Source organism: Vicugna pacos, chromosome 14 (assembly GCF_048564905.1).
Source record: "Vicugna pacos chromosome 14, VicPac4, whole genome shotgun sequence".
Taxonomy (NCBI): domain Eukaryota; kingdom Metazoa; phylum Chordata; class Mammalia; order Artiodactyla; family Camelidae; genus Vicugna; species Vicugna pacos.
In genome coordinates this window covers 45,728,411-45,748,730 of record NC_133000.1, presented here as the reverse complement: position 1 = coordinate 45,748,730, position 20,320 = coordinate 45,728,411, and the positions used below count along the sequence as shown (strand labels likewise).

The window sequence follows — 20,320 nt, the reverse complement described above, 5'->3', positions numbered from 1 at the left end:
CACCAGATAGCCCTTTTGGCCAAAAAAACTCAAGTAAGACATTATTAATGAGTTCTACTTGGTCTTATTATTTATATATCCCTGTATGTGCAATTAAAACCTGTTTCAAAAATTTATGTAAGCGCAACTGCCAGATAGTTAACTGATATAATTTCAGTGCTCTTTAATAAAACAAATCTCTAGTGTAACATAGACCTGGTTAATGATGAGCATAAAATAGATGGAGGCTTGTGTTGATGGTCACTTAAAAAGTTTATTGATGGTTGCATTATAGTACCTCATTAGAACTGTGTATTTGAAACATTTTACATATGTTTCAGTAGTTAAGACAGAGTCTTATTATATACTAGACTTGCCCGGGGTACATCCATGTGACTACCTTACCAGTGAATCTGTCAATAAGAAGATCTTTGTGACACAGAAAAATTAATCTTCATTTCAAATTCTGCCCTAGAGCAGGGCTGTGGTGAGATTCCACTGTATGTACTTGGGAAGGTCCTCATGGGGTGAACTGTGTTCCCCAAGCTCCTTCCTCTCTTGTCATTCTTCTCAACACCTTTTGATAATGCTGCATTCTACAGAGACATACATATGACCATATCTTCATTCTTGAATAGTTGTAAGTTTATCTTTTATGAAATAAGGAGAACTTATTTTTCTAACTTAGTGTGATTCTGGAGGGTCTCAAAATCAGATGGATTCAAGGGATACCCCAGTAAGATAAATGTGTAGTGCTGCCCTAAGGCAACATGGGTGTTAGGGCTCGTGCCGGTCTGGGGAGGACAGCACCTGCCTTAAAGGCATTCTGATTTAAAATAATTAATCTGTCCAGACCTAGAAATTTTTTTTGGTTTTTTGTTTTTTGAGGTTTCAATGATCCATCAAGCTACAACTCCTGGCATGAACATAATGTAAACCCCAGTGTTTTCTGAAGAAATTCTGTGGACATGTTCTGAATATTTCAACAAGTTTTGTGTCTTCTGTTCCCTGTCCAGTGTAATCCAGGAATCCACAGTTGTTTCAGTGTTCCTGTTCCATCCTGTGATATGAATTGATTTTATGGAGAAAAGTCTTTATATTACATACAATGTTCCCCCAAAAGGAACTATTTTAAGGAGATACTGTATTTTCAAGATGGATTTTCCTTGTTAGCAAACAGTCTTCTCTCAACCTGTAATCTAAATTCATCATAAAAGTTTAATAATATAACCAATCACAGCAAATGTCATTAATGATTCATTTTTTTCTGTTAATCCATTTTACCTTTTACTTAAACAGACTCTGATATTACTTGCTAAAATTTGATGAATCAAAAAAAAAAAAAGCAGAAAGATGAGCCTGCACCAGTTTTAAGTATTTTAATGGTCCTGGATAGTGATGAAAGATACTTGGTAGCAGCTGTCACTTTTGAGGAAAATCATGATATACTATGAATCTATCCACAGACCCAACTAAAAAAAGATTCATTCATAAACTCCTCATTTTTTAATTAGTAGAAGATTTAATTTATTAAAATAAAGCAATAATTAGAAATATATTTTGGACATATCTGCTTGCGTGATAAAAGTGTCAAATTCCTAGTTGAATATATGCCAAAAAAGATTGAGCTTTTTGACATATTTCAGCAAATGTATTGCTTTTAACTTACACATTTGTGAAAACGACTTTATTTTTAATTTTTATTGGACCCAAATTTGAACGTGAAGTGGTATAATGTTTTAGTCACAGCTTCTGGAAAGATTGTCAACTACTTATCTTACAGTTTCAATCTGCTCAGAAGTAATTTTCTGCAGGAACTATGGGCAGGAGTGAAAGGGGAAGTTCAGATCAATGGATCTGTGCTAACTTGGAATGTAGCTTCTGGGGACTGGATGGTGAATATGTCTACATAACACCTTTTCCCCAGTTAATAATCTCATAGAAAAGGCATTGACATGGTTTGATAGAAGCTAGATAGAGTCTGTTATAGTATGGAAGGTAAATACAAAGATGCCTGCTTCTGAGAGCCATCTGCTGGTTAAGAACAAGCCTGCAAAAACCTACAAATGTCTGGCTTGTCCACATGAATAGAATCTCGATTACTCAGACTTATGTAACTGCTGATTGACTGAAATTCTCATCAACTCTTTTCTTGGCTTGTGGCCTCAATATTTCATTCCTGGTGTGGTGTTTGATTTACTAACGAGGAAGTTGTTCTAACTTCCGTCTATTCTGTGGCAGAAGCTAATTCAGAATTCCAGTAGGTGGTATTTAATGTCCTATTGGAAGTAATTTTAAAATAAACTTTGGGAAATAGTACAAAATATACTTTTAAAACTGAATGTCCCCCCTTGCATTTGGGTAATTCTGTCGTGCAGCCAACTCTAAATGCTTTTTGGTAAAATTGTAGATAAACTAAAGTGGCAGGGAAGGAACGAGTTCTGTGGCCTTGATGGTCAAGGAAGACATAATTGCAGATCACTGCCAACCTCAGCCTCCTGAAAACATTTCCATTAAAACAAATATATATTTTACGGCAACCTTGAGAAAGTATTTTCTTAGGGAGATTAATAGTAAGTCATTACACTGAGTACCTCTACTGGCAGTATTTACAAAACAGTTTACAGTAAAATTCTTAAAAGTATATGCCTTATCATTTAAGAATGGCTACGTTTAAGACTACTTTTATGTGGTGGTGTTTTCTATCGTAGGGTTAGAGGGAAAATTTAAATGATACAGGGTATTTTGTTGCTTTTTCATATTTTATTACATGCTGGTTTATGTTCCCATATATCTGAGTCAATACAGCATAATAATTAAGACTGGGTTCTGAAGTCAACCACTTGGGTTCAGATCATGGTATGGCCACCCACTTTGTTTTGGCCTTGGTCTTCACCTCTCTTTGCCTCAGTTTCCTCATCTGTGAACTAGGAATTGGAATAATATTGACCTCAGAGAGTTGCTTTGAAACTTAAAGCATTTAGAGCAGTGCCTTTAGCATTCTGTAAATGTCTCCTGTCGTTGTTACCCTCCACCTTGCTCCTTGGAGTTGTGTTGAGATTGTGCGAATTGGCTAACACACCTTCTATTCCTCTGTTTTCTGCTCTTGTTCTAAAATTTAGGATATGTGGGTGTCCTCTTCCCAGCCTTAAAAGAACATCCTGGCTTTAAAAAAAAAAAAAAAAAAGGATTCCTATAGAAACTCCAGTTTCAGCGAAGGGCGTCTCATCACACTAAGGTCACACGTGACAAATGGTCTTTTATTACCTGCTGATTACAGTTAACCTTAATTTCTTTCATGGCAGCCATGGAGTGCCTTCTTTTTAAATAGAGCTGTTCCTGGATGTGACTTTTCGAGCCTCTCTGGGTTTAATTCTAATTTAACTTGCCATTCCAAGTGGGACTGTTGTGCAACGGAAGCCATGATTCACTCATTTGTTCTCTCTGCATCTAATCATTACAACGCAGTGCCCGTGAGGCCCCCTCAGGTGTTCACTCATTTCTCTAAATGATCTTACCTTCCGGGGAAGGGAGTGGGCCTTTACTTAATTGTTCTTTTGAACTGCACAGATGTGTTTAGTACAGTGTCAGGGAACACACTAGCAACTGTTTTGCGCTACCATTTTCATCATACCAAGCTCATTACTAAGGATTATTGGAAGAATCCGACGCTGGCGTCTGCAGCAGTCACTTGCGCATTTCCATTCTTTGAAGTGCAGAAGTCAGTTTGCGTGCATTTGTAGATACCTTAAGTGCCTTCAAAACAAAGAGCTTATTGCTCAGAAGGCATAGAAAGGACGGAATAGAAACACCCAACGTGTAATTAGAGCTGTTCTGTTACCAAACACCATGCTTGTGAGCCCCAGAGTGAGACAGGACAGGACGGTATTGCCAAGAGTTCGAATCATTCCTTCACCCTTTCCTGCTTACCTAGATGCTCACCAAGGATCAAAGGGAAGATTTTTATTTCATTCACCACCATCTAGTTTAATTTTAAGCCATGTTTTAGAATGCCCTTTTCTTGAATTTAGAGCAGAGAACCAAGACACTTATGTACGTGTGGTTACCCGGGAGCCCTGATATTCAGTAGCCACTTTGTATATTACAGCATTTAAAACATGAAAGTAACGGAAATGAGTGTAAGACTGAGGACCCAAGTGACCATTATCAGAAGACTTACAATCAGAGAATCCTAGTAACAATTAATTAACCAATTATGGATGAATTAATGAGTCAATAATATTAAACTAAAATTAGGAATACCTGACTTAATACACTCATCCATTCATCCATCCATCTATTCATTCATTCTGTTTAGCAGATGTTTCTTGAACGCCCACAAGTTCTGGGCTCCAGAGACACAAAAGTACTTGTTACCAGCACCTGGACTGTCAGATTTCCTGCCACGGACTTGGCGTGGCCAAACCCCCAACCCATGGCTGTCTTCCACCTCCAGTACTCACCAACTGTAGGGCCATATGCTGTGGGCTCCTGTACATAGCAGCCCCGCCATGGAGCTGGATTATCCTCACCTCTTCCTGTGTTCTTTAAGCTCTTCTGCATTTTTGACTCTTTTTAACTTCAGCTCTACTTACCTTCCTGCCTTTGCACAAAGAGATCAAATACTAGTTCTGAGAGGTACAGCCTAACCTAAGGTTCTTTGACATCTTCTGAGGAGGTCTCTGCCATTTAAAAAGGGGAAACCAGTGAGAAATTTTACTCATTGAATGTCATTTTAAAGCTAGCTTTGCTGGGTCCAGCTATCATTGAACATACCTTTAAAAATTATTATTATTATTATTACTGCTATTATTATTACTACACATACCTTTAGGTGGTTGTTATTCATAACGTCCTAAAACGTTTCACTTTAAAATTAGGAAAACCAGGGTATGAAGTTTTGTAGAACATTAAGGCCGTCTACCTAACAGGTCTTGACTTTGATGTGAATTCAGAAATCCGAGTGAAGCAATTTCATGCCATTCTGTAGCCTTTGCTCTGCCTTCCCTGCCTGCCATGTAGTTCAGTGGTTGATGGACTGTATAGCATCATTACTTCAATGGTCCCTTAAAGACCTGCTTAGTAGTTAATGGGGTTTGATTTCAGATGTATTTTTCACTTTTCTCAGCATATGTGAATACATGACAGGATAAGTAGCTAAAATCAATTACAGACAAAACAATATGTGTGTGTGTGATTTTGCATGTTACACTCAGACTTCTACCTATTAATGTGTAGAAAGGATTGTACAAAACATAGTGCTCTTATTATAGACTTAAGTTATAATTTGAAGGAAAGCAATACCATGTCATTTTCTCGATTTAAAAGGTGTCAAGCAGATCACAACGTGAAAGTCTCTATTTCTGAGGTCCCCAGTGAAAAGATCTATGTTGATTTTCATGACTAGATAGTCAGGAAAGGAATTAGCATTGCACTGTCATCACATGTACAGGCTCACTTGTTCACAAGAGTCATACCCTAAGCCAGAACATGCCTCATCAGGAGTGCTCTTTCTAAAGCTGTTCTTCCACGGGGCAGGCCAGTCACACTATTTTGATTCTTTTCACAATAGGCTCCAATCCCTGCATCTGAGTCAGGTATGTGGGAAACCACAAATCCGCACTGAGTGATAAGAAGGCTGAAAAAGTCATTCAGCCATCCCATATGGTCTTTCGTTCAACTAAGAGAGATCTTGCATAAAAGTGTTTGACACAAATAGATAAACATCATTTATATTTGAGCTTATCTAATCATCTAGACCTTTGGCTACTGACTCTGTTATTTGTACAAGTGGAAAGATACATGGAAACTTAAAAGGCATGTATGTGGAAGGAGACATTCAAAGAAATTCACTGGAGTAATGTTATAGTGAAATCTTAAAAACAATCTATATGTCCATCACATAAGAAATGGATTTTAAAACTCTGGGATGAATATTCATGAGAATATTCCCATATCTCGTCTGAGTCAAGTATCCACCAACAACAGCCCACGGATCAAATACAGCCCACTGTTTGTTTTGTAAATAAAGTTTTGTTGGAATATAGTCATATTCGTTTGTTTATGTGTTTATCTATAGCTACTTTCATGCTGCAATTACAGGGTTGATTTGTTATAACATAGGCCATCTGACTCTCAGTCAAAGTAAAATATTCACCATCTAGGCCTTTACAGAAAAAGTTTACCAACTCCTGATCTATGCTAAAACACCACTTATTGTAAAATACACCATTACTTAATGTACCACTAAGAAAGAAAAAACTTACGTCAATTGAACCATGACAAGCCATCAAATGTCAGAAGCATCCTGATTTTAGAGACATTGGAATGTGAAAAAATTCATCTTAGAATCAATGAATTGTGATATATGGCACTTCAGATAAATAAACTACCATGTTTGTATCAACATGGCCAGATCTCAGATCCTTAATTTTGAGTGAACAAAAGTCAAGTGTAGAACAAGTTGGGGGATGGTATGAACAGCTTATTATGTATATGTCTCTTAAAAATCACAGAGCAATAGAATGAGTTTCCAGGAATGCAGATACACACAGGCGAGCATAATTTAAAAGAATTGGAAGACTTTAAAGAAAACTGGTGATAGAGCTTTTCCCTGGGAGGAGGAGACGAGATCAAGATAATGATGGAAGACAAGGTGGGACGGGTTTCATCTTTATCTGTGGTGGTCAGTTTTTTTAATGAGTGATTTATTAATCAAAAGTAATTTTAGGGGGAGGATATAGCTCGGTGGTAGAGTGCATGCCTAGCATTCACAAGGTCCTGGGTTCAATCCCCAGTACCTCCATTAAAAATTAATAAGTAAATAAACCTAACTACCCCCCCCAAAATGTAAAAAAGTAATTTTGAAAAGCATCAAAACATGGAAAAGCTGGAGGAAAATATGTCAAAATACTAACAGCAGTTGTTTTTTATAGTAGAAATTTGAGTGATTGCTTTTGATTATATTTTACTGTAATTGTAAAGAACTTCATGAATAACTAAAAAAGGTGAGTCATGTTCTTCATTTCTCAATCAAAAGAGATTAAGATTTGAAGAAGTACATGTTAATCAGTTACCTGACATTACAAACTAATCCTGTTTTTCTGCTGTGGCGTTAAGATTAAACAATGTACAAGTCAGGGCCAAATTTCACAGTTAAAACTTTTTTTTCATAATGTGGAACAGCTAATCTTTAAATACAATGCACTTTATTCCTCAGCGTGAAAAACCACCAACTGGAAAAATTAAATGTCAGGTGCATTTTATGGAACAGAAATAGCTTGTCATGAGTCATATTATTGATGTACTGATGTCATTTCTTTCAGCCCGACCTCGCTTGTTTTGAAATGTATGTTGTACGATTTTATATGTCGTCACATGCAATTCAGACCCTCATGTTACTTATTAAGTGCATTCGTTTTGTCATCTGTCTATAACAGGTCTTCCTAAAATGTTCTCTTTAAGTGTATTCAGAAGTTCAAAACTTTGAGGGATAATTTTAACGCCACTAGATTGTCTCTTTGGACGATAGAGATCTACTTACCATTGTCCAATGTGAAAGCACCAAAAACTGCTCTCATTTAGTTTTTTGTTTTTGTCATGTTGTTGTTGTTTTAAGCATGTCTTATTCTCCCTAGGAGTGTTTCCTCAAAAATAGGTCAAGCTACCTGTCTTTGAGATTAAGAATTCAAATGTGTCCCAGAAAGTGACAGCGGGAAATGTGGACCTGGGGCCTTGCGTCTATATGAGGCCACCAAGTCTGAGGCTCAGATCTCATGCCACCAGAACCACAATAGAGGGCTGTGTTTCTCACCAATTCCATCTACTTTTTCTTTTTCCAGTTCAATTTCACCATTTAGTATTGAGAGCACAAGACGCCAGAGACGATCTGAATCCCCCGACTCCAGAAAACGGCGGATCCACAGATGTGATTTTGAGGGATGTAACAAAGTGTACACAAAAAGTTCTCACCTGAAGGCTCATCGAAGGACGCATACAGGTACAGCTCTGCAGGGCTTCTCACCTGACGGTCGGTGAGGGTCCAGAAAGGGCCACCTGCTGGAAGCAGAAACAGTTGTGGTGGGGCATTTTGTTGTATATGATGAAGTCATGGTACAGGATGCTTGCCCGAAGTCAGACAAGCATCATAGGGTCTGAAGTTTGCTTTTGCTCACCTTGGAGCCATGAGAGTGCTGGAATGTTTTGTGCTCACCCATCAAACGTGCCTCTTGAGTTCAGTTCCTGATCAGTTTAGTTTAGTTTTGAGTTTAGTTATGAATGAAGTGCATTCCCTCTTTCAGTTGAAAAAGGCGTGCATCTCAGTGAAGTTCAGCAATCAGAGAAGTCTGTCTTCTGTGTCTTAAGGACTTTTATGATAATGGTGTGAACACAGTCGTCTAGTCTTTTCCATGAGCAGCACTGGAACATCATCATTGTCTAGTTTGTCAGGTTTTTAAATGTCTAAGTGCACATCAAACAAGCTTGAACAGAATCATTCCCTTAAAGTTGGCTTTGTTTATCACCACTAAGATCATATTTTTTTCTTCTCGATCTTGTCCCCCAAATAAACCAAAATATAAAATAAGATTGACATACACATAGCACTGCAGGGAGTTTAATATTTCTAACTCACTCCTGATTTTCACTGGTATTGTTTTGTATATGGAGAGGATTTTCAATCATCACAGTTCACAGAGGAGGAAATTGAGACAAGTGATTCACTGACTTTGTCGCCACCCCCAGTCTACCCATCCACCCACCCACCTACCTATCCACTCACCTGTTCACCCACCCATCCACCCACCCAGGAAAGAGCCTGGCAACTCTTCACTTAGCTCCCTACTCACCCGATCCATCTACTACCTTATGTGTCCCCCACCTGGCATCCCCTGGCTTCTTTGGCTTCTGGACTCTGTTGGGTACCACCAGTGGGAGGCTCTGGGAAGAGATCAAAGGTGGAAGGAGAACCCCCCAATTACAGGACCTTTTCTAGGAAAAGTGACTGGTGGCTGGAATGTGGGAACCTCCAAAGAAGCAGAGAGAAGAGAGAAATCCAGTCACACACATTCCTGGTAGCAACGTATCTTGCATCCAACCAGCCCAGTCCAGTGACTGCCCTCAACAGGAGACAGCCACCAGCACCCGCCTCAAACTGGGAGGTTCAAGTCTCAGACTCCCATGGGGCTGCATAAATAGGACTCCCATCTCAAATACATTAAAATAACCACACTGCATAAACTGTTTCCCAGCGAGGTAGCAAAGTCATTTAAGTCAGCATTCTTTGCTGTTGATTTAGCCTTGTTACAGATTATTTGAAAGCTGCTTTACAGAGACTTTCACAACTCCAAACACTGAGATGGGGCATCTTGTGTGTGATGAAATTATGGTGCAGGATGCTTGCCCAAAGTCAGACAAGCATCATAGAGTCTGGAGTTCGCTTTTGCTCATCTAACATGGTATTTTTTTTAATATTTCTCAGGTAATTCAACATAGTGTGCAAACTGCATCTTCCATCTTTCCTCTCTGCTCCCAGTCTTTCTCCCATTTCCACTTAATCCCAGATTCTTCCCTTTCTATTGGTTCTGAGCCTCCCCAGGGAAGTTTTTCATTGATTTCCTAGGCTCTGTTTTTGAATCAATTTCCTTATTAAGGCAAAGGATAAATATAAAAGACATGAAAGTTGAATAAGCATGTTTCATCCTGTCAGTAGATAGTGAACACAAATCTTAGTAACAAGGATGATCAGGCCATATTACTGACTTTTTATGGGAGCATTTCTGGTTAAAAAAAAAAAAAGAATGACCTTTCTTCAGTGAATCATATATTTTGAGTTAGCCCTATTTTCCTTGAACTTTCGGAAATTCTTATTAGCCTCATTTTCACAGACACCTCTGCTTCATTTATCCAAGTGATGAACAGTGAAAGAGGGGGAAAGGTTTAATTAGGTACTATTAAAGGATTTAACGTCATGGCATTATAAGATTGCATCTTATAGGTTTTAATATATATCATGAAAGTGGGGGAGATGTGATGTAGGCATTATAATTCAAAGCAATAGAAACCTTTTATGCTGAAGCAGAATTCATTAGCTTGGCTTATTAATAAGATGAAATCATAGACTCCTAGAATCCAAGTGGACCTTATAAGTCACAGAGTTTTCTAATTAGAGGAATCCCTTGGGTGTCATCTGTCACAGACAAGTCCCTACTATGCTGTTTCCTGCGAATTTAAGATATCTTCTCTTTCATTTGATCCTGGTAACACCTAGGGGCTGCAGGTGTCATGATCTCCTTGATACAGGTGTGGCTCGTGGTCAAGTATAATTTCCTACAGCACTCATTTTCCCACCTCTCCTTAAACACTGCATGTGACTGAGAGCTTTTTCTTCTGCAAGACAAGTTGGGTGGAATTTCTGAAGGCACAGCCTCATCTCACGGTGTTGGATTTTCTCCTGTGGCGCTGTCTGACTCTCGGGGGCTGTCTGGTTGAATGGAAGAGCCCCAATCATCATACAGTAATTTTCGCTCCCTGGCCCCGGTGCTCCTCGCAACACGGCCACAAGCCACCAGCATCTCCATTTCTCCAAATCAGACAGCCTCAGTTCTCTCTGCCACGTCTTTCTAGGTATACTCCCACGTATCGCTGTGTCTTTTTAAGTTTTCACACCACAAATTGAGGGAAGAGCTCTTGTTAATGGACGTCTCTTAATAGATGCAGAGGTAATGTTAAGTCTTTTAGCGGTTGAATCTGTGAGGTCATCTAAATCAAAAACTGCTGGGAACGAGATCTTTCCATCCCCTGTACCTATAATGGGTTTTTTTTAAAAAAACCTAACTGTGCAATGTTGTATTTGCTCTTGAACTCGTCCGTCACATGATGGCTCCCTTGGGAACAGTGAATTTCCTCTCACTGAGGTGTTTTGCCGCAGATTGGATGATCTCTTCTGGGAGATACAGGACAGAATCATTACTACGAGGGCTGAATATACCCTTTCAAGTCTGGGAAATAATTATAATATTATCCATTTGATTGGCTTGGCCCCGTTAGTCTAATAGACTGAAATGACTGCAGGACCTCTCCCTGCCCCCCTCCCTTTCAGTTTTTTAGCTCTCTCCTTCAAGCTTCTCCATTTTTCCAGGTACTGAGTAGAACAGGTTCAAGGAAAAAGCCCTGAGATGTGACCCTGGAGATGTCCATCCTCGTGGGTCTTAATTCATTAACTTCCAGCTAAGAACCCACCTCATGGTCCTACCTCCAGTCCACATTTCTTGATCTCACAGCTACATCAAAAAGTCCTTGTGAAATTCCTGCTCCAAAACCAGATATACCAAATCCATCCATCCACTTAGCAGAGAAATACTTTCTCTGTGCAAGGCCCAGTCTCCTAAACTGTCAGTCAAATAACAGTGTTTTTCAAAAGAAAGGGTGAAATTTGATTTGCTGCCTGTGGTTCAAAGTGAGCCCATACTGGTTTCTGAGGCATAATTATGTGCAAGATTTCATGACTTCATGTTCACAATGAAATCAACACTAGTTTGGTAGGGATTCAGGTTGGCTTGCTTTGCTTTTAATAAGTATCTTCTTAGCCTTACCTTTGCTCCAGGCATATTGAGTAAGTAAAACCCAGTACAAACCATAATAATGAATGTGAAGGTTGGGATTATAGCAGATGACTTATGAGAACAGCACACGTGATGGGAGGGGAGCAAGCGGCACTGAGACACTTTCTTTGAGAAAGTCACGTTAATTCTACCTTTAACACTTGTTCCTTTGTGCTATATTAGTACATGATCAGTCATCTGTTTAGGACTTATACATACAATAAGTTAAACATATGCGGAGAAGTGTGAAAAAGGAGGTTTTCTACACATTAACAAGGAATTTAGATTTAAAAAAGGAATGCTGAAGAGTACCTTTTGCACTTTGAAAATAATTAAGTATATTTTCATGAATGTGGTTTAGATAACAAAGATTTGAACAAATGTTTTCAAATGCCTGACTAACACCTGCCTGTGGTAAATCATTTAAGGCACGTTCAGTAGAAGAAAAAACATATATCTTGGCAATCACATTCATGCTACTGTCAGCAGGTAACGTTATTTCTATTCACTGGTCTAAATTGTGTGTCTCCTCTGCAGGAAGCAGTGTACAGTGAGTTTAAATGAAGATACATTGAAATTAAGTGAATATGTATTGGAATTAATAGTCACTTAAATCTGTGCCATACGTAACTACAATGTATGATGAATTTCCCTCATTTTAAGACTTTTATTGCTTATTAAATGAGCTAAATGTAAATTTTAGAAGAAAATAGTTTTATGAATTTAGTATTGCTGTTGAGAATTCTCATTATTTTCCAAAAATATATGCCGTCATTTTCTAAAACTCTCAGGCACCAATGTTTCTTACAGCCACTAGATGGTGCTCTACAACCAGATGTTGGATCTGGTCTAAGAGGGTCTAAGAAAGTCAGCCAGAATCCTCTAGTGGTACGTTAGACATGATGTGATTATCAGTGTTCTGCAGAATATTATAATTTAATGATGAACAAGGAAAAGGCAAGATAAAAATTTGAAACCAGATTTTTTTAAACTGATTTTTAACAGAAAAATATTCAGTTTCAAATGAATCTGAATTTGAAGATTTCAACTTGATATCCTGCTCTCTGATAAATCTCTGAAGCTTATTTAGCCAATCTTGTCTAATATTCATTTGAATTCACATGAAAACTACACACCTAAGTTTTAACAATTAGTAAACATAAAGCAGTCACATTTCTTATCTATCTAGCTTTAGAAAAAATAATTTATATCTGAATTTTACACATCAAGGAAGTTAACTCATAAGGATGCTTTACAAATATTAACCAATTTTGATTTAAAACCATCTCAAATATGTCTTCGCTACCTTTACAAATAAAGGAAATGATGCATTTAGACCTTCTTTTGAGGAACGAAGTCTTTGTAACTAATATCATTTGCTATTATTGATATAAGATAATGACTGCATTTGGACTACACATACACACACACACACACACACACGGATCCAAAATGCTTGCAGATTCCATGTCTTTTCCCTTTTTAATTTCTCACTGCTATTCCTATATTTCTTGCTTATAATTTGACACCTTATTTTATTGAATGAGATTCTGAAATGATTTGCTGCTACTCCAAGAAAGAAAATCATGAGCTGTGTGAAGCTGTGCATCTTGGTGGCCTTTTGTTCACAAGTCTTGTGGTTGCTAGATCTTACCTTCAGGTATAGCTTTATAATTTCACATCTGTCTTCATTAATTAAATAACTCATCCCATATAAAGCTCCATGTCAGACCCTCTGTCTAGATTCATTGTTAGATAAAGCATAGGGCTTAGTGATGCTAAGATAATAAATCACTTAAGAACAAAACTGATGTTTTTCAGATAAAAATCCTCTCCCAGTAAGTTGTTTGTAGGTCGTGGCCAAACAGCTCAGAAATATGCGTCATATTGGTAACTGCAGAGAAATAGGGAACTGCAATGGAAATAGAATTAAATTTGAAGTCAGGGCACCGAAGTTTGAATCTGCTTTTGGCCCCTATCTGGTTGGTGAACTTAAACAAGTTACTTAACTGTGTGAACCTCAGAGTTTCTATTTTTTTTTTAACTTTGAACATAAATATAGCAGGTTGTTGCATAATTACTACAGGAGGCATCTTTTTTTTAATATATATATATATCCTCAGTAAACACAGTGACTAACACATTGAAAGGACCCAATCATTATTTGTTGAATTGAAATTGTGTTATATGTAGATATGGATAGGGATGTATGTTGCTTTTGTGAGCAGTAGGTTTAAGTCAAAAGAAGTTTGGATAATTTAGTATACTCATTACAGCCAGCTGTAATTATAATAATCTCTTTATCTCAGACTCAACTAATTTAAAATTTATACAATACAGAAAATGTTGGAGTAAAGCTAGCATTTAATAGGCCCTTTTTGTCATTTAAAAAATGATAGTATAAACAGTCTTTAAGGAATATGTTTATAATATTTAGTAAAAGATCATCTTCCCTTTGAAAGGTCCTCTTCATAGAGAAATTCACCAAGACACGTATTTAGTAAGTATTTTCCATGTCTGAGGCACTGGAGATTTTTCTTGAAAAAGGCCCAAAGAGGCATAGTCGCCATCTTCAATGAACTTGTCCATAACTGATACCAGATAAGACTCTTTGAATGGTCATAACAAAGGTCAAGTGGACAAAGCCATGTCATAAAGATACAAGCAGACAAAATGAACACCATGGGAGCTGTCTATTATGAACAGGGAATTTAGGGGCTCCTTTCTAAGCTGGCCGTCCAAGGCCCTTCTCATCTGACTCCTATCCATCTGCTAAACCTTATTTGCTTCCTTATCCCAATTTCCCCCATCCCCCAGCCATACCGATGAACCAGTCTCCAGAGGCACCTAGCTATATGGAGCAGGTCATTTGTACGCTCTTCCTTCTATCTGAAATGGCCTGCCTAGGGGCCTTCTTTCTTCCTTCTTTAGTTGGTAAACTCCTGTTTATTTTTCAAAAATGCCTCAGCATGGCCTTGGCAATCTCTTTGACCACCCTCCTTCCCCAGGCAGAGTACCGTCCTCTGTGACCCTGGAGCACCTGGACAGTTCCCTGCCGTGGGAGTTCAGTGGTCAGAAAGGAAGGCAGGGGGGAACCAGTGGAGCAGTAGAAACAAGAGGGCATGGCACCTGCTTAGACACGAAGGCAGGGTCAGAAGGAGCCTTTGAAGACGTCCAGCGTGTGTGGTTAGGAGTAAGGGATGCTGCGAACAAACGTGGAGACCAGTGGTGAGAGAGAACTGGTCTTTCCTGAGGACCTGCCAGGTCCCAGGCAGAGTGCTCTCTGCTCTGCTAGTGATTAACATATTTTGATCGCATCTGTAAATCCCTCGGAAGATTAGAGCACTTGTCCACCGTCATGTAGTGGACAAGGAGTGGAGCTGAGATGCAGCCTCTGGTTTCTCTAGAACCCGTGCTGGTGTCACTACACCCGGTCATGGCCAAGTGTGCTAATAACCCGCCAGTCTCCCCCGACTCTGGCCACCCTCCTAGTATGTCTAGCCAGCACTACCTATCTGTTCAGAGTTGGGCATTAAGCTACTTAGAAGTCATAAGATAGCAAAGGATGTTACGTCATCTATTTTTAAGGTTTTTCATTGACGTGAACTGATCTTTCTAGTCTGCTAAAATTTTGCTTTGTTAGAAAACCAGGGAGAAGACAAGGACCAAGGACCAGAAGCATTAATAATTAAATTAACAGAGCGGCTCTTGAGTGCTTTCCACCATAAAGATGAAGTTGGGGGTGGGGCGAGGGGATGTTGGGGGAGTATGGTATAGCTCGGTGATAGAGCACATGCTTAGCATACACAAGGTCCTAGGTTCAGTCCCCAGTGCCGCCATTAAAAACAAAGGAAAAAAAAAGACGGAAACATCAAGGAGTTCTAAATGTGGTCGGGGAGACGGCCACATCTGCAGGTATCCAGCAGGTAAGCGTGATCAGGAAGCCATGAGTGAGCTTGATACAAGCTGCTGCTGCAGCACAGCAGGGGTAATTGGTCCTGACTGCAGTGATGTGCTGACCATCACCTGCCCACGGGAACAAGCATGCAAGTGCCCCCTCTAAAAGGGAGGCTGAAAAGGCTGGATCAGTAACATACTGCTCTGAAAGTGTTACACCTGTTTTCATGCTGGAGCAGGACTTATTTTAACCTAGAGAGTGCTTTTCAGAAATACATTGAACCCATGGTTCACCACTGTCTGAATGTAGCTAGCGGGGCTGTACATGTTTGATTCAGTTGGGTTTTGAAGTGTTACCTTATTTATGTAAAAATTCAATTTATCTTTTTCATATATTTAAAAAAGTAAATCCTTCTAAAGCAGCCTACCAATTATCACCTCAGTTGAATGAACAGGTTACTAAGTGAGTTTGTTTCTTAATCGTATTAGCACACAGAACATCAGTGACAGTGGGAGGTTAAAAAAGTCATGGGATTTTATGACCATGCTCTTCATTTTCCTTTCTTTGCTTTTGTGTTTATTTTATTCATTCAGCCATCAAAAGTGTGTTGTAAGGAGGAGTGGGGCAATAATATTCCCAGCCCTTGGACTCTCATGTTCTGCCGAATAACTAGATTATGCATGTTGGTCATCTTATCCTGAGTGGCAGAATTAACTACTACTAGTATAAAATATGTGGTTTTAATGGAACATTAAAGATAATGAGGAACTGTATTTTTGTGGAAAATAGAGCCACACTAAAGAATACATTAAAATGTCTGTTTATAAGGCTTAAGACATTGTAATCAATTTTTTGTAACTAAAAATAGAATTATAATGTAAATATATAGTTTTTAAGATTAAAATAACTAATGCTCATTTGAGGGGGAAAAAGGCTCAATCCCATGTCATGTTACTAATTTTTAAGGTTTAAAATGAGATATTTATTTGCAGACCAGACCTATAGATGACACTAGCTATAAACAAACTTCCATGTAAAATATGTATTCTAATTCAAAATATATATTTCAAAATATACATTCTAATCCAAAATATATATTTCAAAATATATATTCTCCCTTTCAAAAATATATGCTCTAATTAATTGCATTGAAAATATTGTGGAATGAATAAAATGCAGGCAGTAGACTCTGTTTCACAAAATGGGTTACTCCTATATTCACCCTTCTGTGTTATATTTTTAGAAGAATACAAGCCATTTGAATTCAAGTGGTTCATTCATTTGATCAACAGGCACTTATTACCACAGAGCACGGTGGTAAAGCCATCCTCAGGACCACACTGCTGAGTGAGTTGGACAGGCAGGAAAATCTGCTGTCACAGTGAGATGGGGTGTGATGAGGGTTTTAATACAGGTGTGCTCAGGGCACTGCGGAGTGGCATGATTAGATGGTTTCAGAAAGTGTTCCTTCTATGCAGTGCAGGCAATAAACTGGAGCGGGTGGGTCATCAGACAGGGAAACAGACCACTGGAAGTTGGTATTGATGAAAGGTGGTGAGACCCTAAAGAGCAGGAGGAACTGGCAGATGGAAGCATCAGGTTGAGGCAGGGAGAGAATAACACATAGGAAAGAGTCCAAGAAATCTCTCCAACCAGAGAGATTTATGACTTGATACCTGAATAGGTGGGGTTGTCTTTTGTTCCCAGACAGCAAAACAGGAGGGACGCGTCTTGTCTAAGTGATGGATGCTGAATAGTGTTTTGGTCACGTTGAGGCTGCTTTCAGGCTGCCGACTGGAAACGTTGTGTACCCGCCATGGTGCTTGGGAGAGTAAGGTGTAGACAATGGGGAATCTTTCCCTTGTAGGTTGTGGTGGAAGCCATTGGAACCAAGGAGAACCTACGCAAGTGAGAAGTCAAAGCCAAATTCTCAGTAAACGTTTATGTAACAGGTAAAGGAAGATGTCTGGAAAGAAACTGAGAAGGGATTCAGAAACAGGAAGATCAATATTGTCACTCCATGGGAACATAAACTCAGAACAGCCAAATAAACTATTGTCCTCAGACCTTGAACTTTTTGCTCTCTCTGAAGTACATTTTTATTATAGGATGTTTTTTTACTTCATTTATATTTGAGTTCTAGATGAGACGGGCTAGCCTCTGGGTTAACGTTGTCTGTCCTATAAGTACTAATTCATATTCTCAGTCTGCTGGGCCAGTTCTGACCAACTGTCCTGGTTAATTAAAGCAGTGATTTAAGGTGTTGAGGGGCATTTTAGGGTAGTGGTTAAGACCATGAACTTTGGTGTCTGACCCCTTGGGTTCAAGTCCCACCTCCACCTCACACTAACTCACTCTGGGTGAAGTGGGGCTGGTGACTGCAACTACTTCATCGGGAAGTCATCCAAGTTAAATAAGTTCAGGTCCATAAAGCTCTTCAAGCCAAGTGTGGTATATGGAAAGTGTTATATGCTGTGGCAAATACTATTTTTATCAAAGAAATCCAGTGTAGAATTGCATGAGAAAGAAAGAAAAGACCCACTTGGTCTTGTTGAAACATAATGAAGAAGAGTCAATTAATTCAGTCCAGACAGTTTGATGGGGTAGATACTAACAAAATTGAGCGCTTGTTGGATGGAATTGCCAAGACCAAATGAATCAAACAAATTACGGACCAGATTGCTCTCCATGACCTATAAAGGAGTTTTATACTTAAAATATTAGGGGAAATCAGTATGAGGACTGGCATCCATTTGCTTGCAAATCTTTGATTAAATTTTTAATTTTATCTTATTACCTTTAATGGAGGCACTGTGGATTGAACCCAGGACCTCATGTATGCTAAGTATGCACTCTACCACTGAGCTATACCCACCCCTTTTACCTGCAAATCTTAATTCCTTCCTTAAAAATGACAAAACAGGATTGGTTTTTAACTTTATATTACTTATGTTTCTTAGCAAAAACAGAAAAGTCTTGAATTTCATAGCTATAAAATTCAAAAGCCTTCATTGAGCACCTGTCACGTGCCAAGCATGTGGCACATGTTTCTAAGTTTCACAACATTAGGAATAGCATTCCCATTTTACAGACAGGAAAACAGAGTTTCAGAAAGCTTCACTCTCTAGTCTGAGATCCAGTCGCGCACATTGGTGACTGAGCCTCATTTAATTGTGCATTCCACCTGATTTCAAAGCCTGTGCTATCTTGTATCCCCTAAACACCAGCAAGAAGGAAGGCAGCCTCGTCTACCTGTGCACAAATCGGGGACATTGTAATCTCGGCTCTCGGTTTCTGTTTCCTCATTTTGAAAGTACCTAATTTCCTTCCAGATCTAAAATGCTGTGAACTTTTATGAACTAACGTAACAGAAACCAGAAGACAAGATAGGAATCTTGATTCTTTTTTTTTTCTCTCCCTCATATGCAAATACCATTCCTCAAGTAAAACAGATTGTCACTGCAAATATGTTGAGCCTTGAGTGCAGTGAAGCTCATTTGTCAGTGTCTGGGACCCCATGACTTTATAAAAGTTTAAACAGGGACATGTTTCAGAAATGCACTTCTGAACTGAAGAAAATGCCTATGTTTCCTGTTGCAAAAGGTATTTTTTTTCAGTTGCTTGAGAAAATAATAGAAGCTGATGTGAGAACATGAGCGTTTTGTTTGACCGGAGCTTTTGCAAACTGCACATTCCTCTTACGGTGTTGCTCACACGTCATTTTCATATGAAAGGGCACCTGTCTTTTGTCTCCAGACACATTTACCTTTCAGCGTTTCAGATGGTGAAATGGGAGGTACCCGAAAAAGTTATTTTTGTTTCATGGATTGTGGGAATCCATTCAATACCTGGTGTTTTCTTTAGATTTTATTATGCCTTCTGCTGGGTAAATGTCATGAAAGTGCTTTTAGTGACTCTTAATCCTTTTCTTTAACCAAAATGGAAAGAGACAGCAGTTCTCATAATAAATCAGTTTGTTGACTGTTTCAAGAGAAAAAACCCTAATGAGAGTTTTCATTTTCACAGGATAGTTAATTAGAATACTATTTAAATAATGCTTATAAATGCATACATACACATACACACACACACTCCAGTAGCATATAAAATTGTATCTAACATGAAACCTAAATGTGGAGTTTAAATGAGTGTTTTAGAACAAAAATGAACAAACCATCTCTTTTGGTATGTTCTCTTTTTGATCTTTGCAGGACTATTTCACTTTAAAAAATAGATCTTTCTATTAGTTTCAATTAATACTTTCCATTTTCAGTGGTTTTCATAAGTTCAGGTTTTATAAAGAGCTAAGGGAGGGCAGATTGTGCTGGAAAATGATCAGATTCTCTTTTTATTTTTAAGTACAAAAGGTGGAAAATGACTCACAGATTTGTCGTGGGACTTAGAGACCTTCGCTGCAGAATTGAAAGCCTAGAAGTTAGTAACTGCACCCCAAGGTGTAGCGTAGTGTTAAGCTGCCAGTTATCCAGCTGGAGACCTTCAATTTTTCTTATACATTAGCAACTTGATGTCTCAACTTAAAAAAAGAAAAATCATTTGCTAAAACTTACTGGTAAAGACATATACTGCAACACTTCCTATCATTTATTACTTTTATAGGATTAATGTAAGAACCAAAAATCAAAGGTGAGCTAATGGTGAAGTCAAAACCTCTTCTCATTTTGAAAGATATTTAAATACATTTTCAAAGATTTTGCTACTGTGGATTTTAAGTGTATTTGTGGGTTAGACAAAAAAAAAGTAGACATGCTAATTTTTTTTTTGGAAACCCAGAGTTCTTTTTTTTTTTCCTTTTTTTATTGACATACAATTGATTTACAGTGTT

The 20,320-nt window shown here is 38.5% G+C and overlaps 1 protein-coding gene across 12 annotated transcripts in view; it reads left to right on the top strand.

Moving 5' to 3' along the window:
• The window catches only part of KLF12 (KLF transcription factor 12), a 407,719-nt gene that overhangs the window by 373,823 nt on the left and 13,576 nt on the right, over positions 1 to 20,320 (top strand). For 11 of the 12 annotated variants that reach the window (XM_072976354.1, XM_072976357.1, XM_072976356.1 and 8 more), the window contains one exon: positions 7,821 to 7,978. In XM_072976354.1, coding sequence (XP_072832455.1) covers positions 7,821 to 7,978 — 158 coding nt within the window. Of the gene's footprint in view, positions 1 to 7,820; positions 7,979 to 17,344; positions 17,551 to 20,320 lie in introns of those variants that run through there. The other variant, XM_072976361.1, reaches the window with a different exon arrangement.